The sequence below is a fragment of the Atta colombica genome, unplaced genomic scaffold (genome assembly GCF_001594045.1).
Source record: "Atta colombica isolate Treedump-2 unplaced genomic scaffold, Acol1.0 scaffold224, whole genome shotgun sequence".
In the NCBI taxonomy this organism is placed as follows: domain Eukaryota; kingdom Metazoa; phylum Arthropoda; class Insecta; order Hymenoptera; family Formicidae; genus Atta; species Atta colombica.
Window position 1 is genome coordinate 1,516,197 of NW_017259321.1, and position 5,863 is coordinate 1,522,059.

At 33.8% G+C, this 5,863-nt stretch overlaps 1 protein-coding gene across 1 annotated transcript in view; it reads left to right on the plus strand.

Annotated features, from left to right (window-relative positions):
- The window catches only part of LOC108688028 (venom dipeptidyl peptidase 4-like), a 10,258-nt gene extending 6,422 nt beyond the window's left edge, over positions 1 to 3,836 (plus strand). Inside the window, exons 11-14 of the mRNA XM_018194100.1 lie at positions 1,153 to 1,435; positions 2,362 to 2,556; positions 2,640 to 2,800; positions 3,164 to 3,836. Of these exons, the coding sequence (XP_018049589.1) occupies positions 1,153 to 1,435; positions 2,362 to 2,556; positions 2,640 to 2,800; positions 3,164 to 3,474 (950 nt within the window). The 3' untranslated portion in view covers positions 3,475 to 3,836. The remainder of the gene's footprint in view (positions 1 to 1,152; positions 1,436 to 2,361; positions 2,557 to 2,639; positions 2,801 to 3,163) is intronic.
- Positions 3,837 to 5,863: the final 2,027 nt, after the last annotated feature.

A 5,863-nucleotide genomic window follows, 5' to 3' on the forward strand; every position in this document is an offset into this window, starting at 1 on the left:
GAGAGAGTGGCGAAGGAGGAAATAACATTTGGTATTTTTCAATTTAAATAAACTTCACGTTCATGCACGAACGTGATGAGTCTAACTCACGAGAACGCTCAGCGTCATCAAAATATTCTATTTACAGCATCTTTCGTGAGGAAAATATTTTACGCAAGAAGCATGAAACATTCATAGTCCTTAATGTCTGATCATTCGTTTTACTTAGATTCGCGACCGTCGAACAAGATCGGAAACTTGGGAGATGCTTAAGTGGGGTTCCATAAGAGGCGGAGGAGAAATTTCAGAACTCATCGTCGACAGCATTTGTAACTTGTTCGGGCGATAGGTACACGTTCCAATTAAAACGGAAAGTCCATCGAGAGTTTCCGTTTTAATTCATCTGAAAGCTGCAAGTCGCATTCATGAATATTTAGCATGTATGTGTATATGTATATATAAGGAGATTGGCAGACTCGCGGGAAAGATCTACGCGAAACGATGATATGATGTAATCTATGGAAACTTCAGTCCCGTAGAACATCGCCGCAATTTTCCCTCGCATATTTCTACAACGCGCCGAAAGTTGCGCAGGTAAAAATTTCTGAATTCTCTTCCCGCATGGACTCGATGCGCGAACTTATCTCCTCCACTACGCGAGTAGATTTCAAAAGATTCGGCTCTTAATTTTTGCGAGACGTCTCATGACATAAAAGAGGCAAGACTGAAATATTACTTTTCGCGCAAGTTTTTCCGGCTATCGGCGACAGCTGCGTCTATCAGATCGGAGCGCTATTGCATAAAGAAGATTAATTCGCTGGACTATTTGCGCCTGCGAGAAAACTCAATGTCTATGAGAGATACCATATATCCGTTAAAATATGTTTGTTGAAATTTATTTCGAAAAGTAGAGTATTGAAATTTACGCCTGCTTCCTTCGACAAAAAGTTAGCAATGTACGCCACGTTGCGCATTGATAGGTAAAATTATGAACACTTTGATATTGATTTAAATATATATATCCGAGTGTATATTCGAAAATGAAAGCGGGAATAACTATGCGCGAGAGCAACCTCGAATTTGCCAAATGGAGAGAATTGAAGCGGTAGGAATGAATATTTCGTAGAACAAGAAAAAGTTCTCTCTACAGAAAAATTCTCACGAATTTTGCAGGAAATAAATGCACTTACGCTACCGCATCTTTTTCAAGCCGGAGGACGTATTATGCTTTTACCTGTTCCGGGCCCGATCCGACTATAGTGACGATTAATGACAATAATCATCAGACAGTCTTAATCTGGAATACTAATCAGATGATGAGGACACTTTTGTCGCGGCGGTTAATGCCGCAACAAAGAAATTTCAACATTAACGTGAACGGTTATGATTGTAAAGTCAGATTATTCTTGCCGCCAGATTTCGACGAAAGCAAGTCGTATCCCATGATGGTATTTGTGTAAGTACTTAAGTCCTTTTGATATAATAAGTAACAAATTTGATGTAAAAATATCAACAATTTTTTTGCATGATAGGTCATCAAAGGAAATTTATGTTTTTATCGCCACAAGATTTTTTTTATTACAAAGATAAGAATATAAAAAATGAAACTTATACAAAAATATAAAATTTAATGATAAATATATTAGACAAATCAATTTTATTATGCGGTATATATATTTCTATACTGGCCATTATATTTTAAATCGTGCTTGATTTGAAGACGAATGCAACGTAAGAATATCTTTATGACAGTATCGTGCATAGATTTAAAAAAAAAATTTTAAGAAAAATTTTAATATTGCATAATAAAATAACAACTTTAACATTTTGAAAGTAATATTTTGCTTAATAGAACCTTCTTATTTTGTGAATAGATTTAAATAAAAATTAAAATCACAGTTTTCTATTATTTTATCTAATTTCATAGTCTAATTTTTCAAGAAACATTAACTTTATTTTTATTAGTTTTATATATAATATATATACATTTTTAAATATCTAGCTAGCGCCGAATATTAATGTTTACCGTATATATCATTAATAGCGATTACGCCGCAATTAAAATCGGCGCACGCTATGATTGATCAGCACGCAAAAGGATTGCAATCTCCATTTAAAATTAGACCGAGTCTGTTTGCCGATTCATGCCGAGGCTTTTGAAACGATCGATTACCTTTAATAACCCTCGCTCGCTTTTCTCTTCTTTTTTAAGAAGCATTTGTGATGTATCGAGCGCTCCATTTATTTAGAAATTCATGCTACCCATTTGTAGCTCGGAGATGTATAAAATCGAACACCGCGTAACGCTGAGGGAGATGAAAACTGAAAGCTATTCTTCAATTCGAGTCTTTATTTCTGTTAAACATCTTGTAAAACTCACAGCTACGGTGGTCCGAACACGGTCAGAATCGTCGATGATGCCAAGTACGGATACGAGTATTATCTAACGACCAACCGAAGCATGGTTCACGCGTGGATCGATGGACGAGGATCGGCCTTTAAAGGCAGCAACATGCTTTTTGAGATATATCGGAAGATGGGTACCGTAGAAATTGAAGATACGATCGCTGTCACCGAGTGAGTAATGTGAAACTGATCAAAAATTGCTTCGTTCCCGACAGTGAATGTCGCTCTGAAAATGGAAACGTTCTTTGCCATAGAATTCTGCAGAAGCAGTACAGTTGGATCGATGCGAACAGGACTGGTATATGGGGTTGGAGTTATGGTGGTTTCACTACTGGAATGGTGATGGCCCAAGATATCAACTTTGTCTTCAAATGTGGTATATCCGTCGCACCCGTAACTTCTTGGATTTATTACGGTAATTGAAAAGAAGAATTTGATTTTATTTAGCATTAATTTTGATCCTAGGATAGAGCAGGGTTTTTTCATTCATTTCTCGCAATAATTTATGTTCCTGAACAGTACGTACATATCGAATGTTTAAAGGTTTGTGTTCATGCTCTCAAGGAACAATCACGATTATACAATGTAGTTGTAAGCATGTCTATGCTTACAAAGAGATGATAGATATTGTTTGTCATCATAAATTTTCATTCTAAAGTAAAAATTGATAGAATAGCCCTGCCTTATTTTACGGTGATTTCAAATAATCTCAACGTATTTTTAATTCGAATCTCGAGCTGTAGCAACATTATCTCAAAGATCGTTACCCGATTTACAGATTCCATCTATACAGAACGATTAATGGGTCTCCCGATTCCGGAGGACAACCTTGATGGTTACAATCGCTCGGATATTTCACGACGAGCGGAAGGAATACGCGGCAAAAAGTACATGCTGATACATGGTACCGGGGATGACAACGTGCACTACCAGCAGGCGTTAGTGCTTGCCAAGTCGTTGGAGCATAAAGACATCCTGTTCGAACAGGTCACGTACACGGATGAAGCGCACTCTCTTGAAAATGTGTCCCCTCATCTTTATCACACAATGGACAAATTTTGGTGCGAATGCTTCGGGTGGGATCACTGATTAGACTCACTAAAAAAGAAAACCACTCTCACGGCTACAAATTTGTTTGTGCTGTGTCAAGGACCGTATTCTTAAACACTATTTTCGCATACGAAAATGTAAATTTCTTTAGTATTTTCAAATGCGATACTTTTTAAGAATTAAGGGCCAGATTTATGACACAAGAAAGAATCGGTGTAATCGATTCCGGGAAAAATCGAACAAAATCTGAGAAAAATCGAAGACTTATTTTGAATTCGTTCAGACTTGATTTGATGAAAGAAGTACTCAGCATGCCTCTTAAATATTAATAGCATCGAAGTGCTTATCGTTGAAGTTAAGGGTGACTGTTCTGAGATACTTTGCCTTGGCCAAAATTTCTTGAAGATATCGATAATAATGGAAAATATTATAAGTAAATTTTGAAGCAATACAAATATTTTATTTTTTTATCAGTAGTTAAAGAAAGAATATGAGAGTATAAAAATATATTGTTTGAGAAAGGAAGAAAACTTTATGTCGACAAACTTGAATATAGTTCTGGATTCCTAGAAAGATAACTAAGTATTATACAAATAAATTCAAGAAGTTTTGCAATTATAATATTTTTCATAAACGCCATCAATATATTTAGATAGATTGAATTTAATCATATAGAACTGACTTAAATTTATATGAAAGAGATAATTATCTAATATATGCCATTATTACATTATTAAATTTATCTTCACGTTCATTTCATTGATCTTGATGGCAAATCTCTACCAAAGACATTTTTTGCTTGTATATAATATTTGCAAAAATTCCTGTTACTATTTAGTGCCAAATATTAATTGCAATTAATTTAATAATTCTTGACTTGCTTGTCAATCAGAGCGAAGGAAGTTCGCTCGTGTCGTGTATTTCCGAATAAATGTTACAAATATGTTAGTCAAAATTTATAAAAAATATATTAAAATATATATGGAACTCATACATATAACGGCATTTCTTAAAACGTGCCTTCCCTATATTTTATATCGTCTAAAGATATCAAAATAAATTTATATGTATCTTTTCGCATCTAGCAACAAATAAAAAGAACTTTTTCAAAGAATAAAGAAAATATTCTATGTTTCACGAGATTAATGTCCCAACCTGTATATTTTTTAACCTAGATATTTTCTGTGTAGTAATTATAATTTTTCTATTGTAATAATTACGTATTTTTAAAATCCGAACTAAATTATCGATACATCCTTTTAATGATTCATAATTTTGTTTTTGAGCATATTTTGCAGTTGTTGTCGTGGAGATCATATACATCAGAGCTTTCCAAATGATTACGTGATCGTGTCCCTGTCAAGATTTCAACGGTAAGCTCTCTCAATTTTATCCTCTCTAACGCTTCCAGTCTTCCTGCCATATGCGTTTAGAGCCATCGCAAGCAAGTATGCAAATATAAGTCTTAGGATTAATAGAGATCCCAAATGAAAATAAAGTAAATCATAAATATGGCTTATTTTGCTTTTGTCTCTTTCTCGATATCGTATCTATCTTTTAATGAAACTGCGCCTATACGAATATGCCGCGTCACCGCACCGATACACAGCCACAGTATATACAGTAGCGCAACTCTCTGTCGGCATCTTTGATGTTAATGTTTCCCAAAATGGAGTGCGCACGCGCGAAATAAGTAAGTTCCCTAATAGCGTCATCTGAATTTCTTTCTCAGTTGCTCTTTATTTTTCCGCTCTCTCTCTTTTTCTAGGTCGTTTATCATCAAAGTATATATATATATATATAAAATCTAAATAAAACTAAAAGAAATAGATTTATAATTGTAATGCATTGCAAAATAAAAAAAATATAAAAATAAGAAAATATAAAATTATATAAACATTGTATGATACAAATATCATATTGTAAAAATATTTTAATTAATGACTGAAAAACGAGCATATGATGCTTGTTTTTTGCTCGCTTGCATTAAATTATTGCACTACATAGAACGCAGATTCTAACTAAAACGAAAGCAATCCAGCAATTATACATATCACTTATATTTAAGCAAGAGTGAAATTGTTTGCAGATATATGTGTGTGTGTGTGTGTGTGTGTGTGTGTGTGTGTGTGTGTGTGTGTGTGTGTGATTTTATTGCTGATGGGCTTTGTAACAACAATTTTGCTGATGCCTAACCATTTTCAAGTTACTAATGACTATTGTATTATATTTTAATATTTTATGTTATATCTACTATAGTATTTATTGTATCATATTTTATGTTTATTACTCTGTTAACATATAAATCTCTTTCTCATAAAGCTTCGCAATAAAAACTAAATTAAATTAATTAAATTAATAAACTAATCATGATCATCTTCTTTTCTTCTATCTCTTTCACTGATCTGTATTTCAGCTACTCGAACAT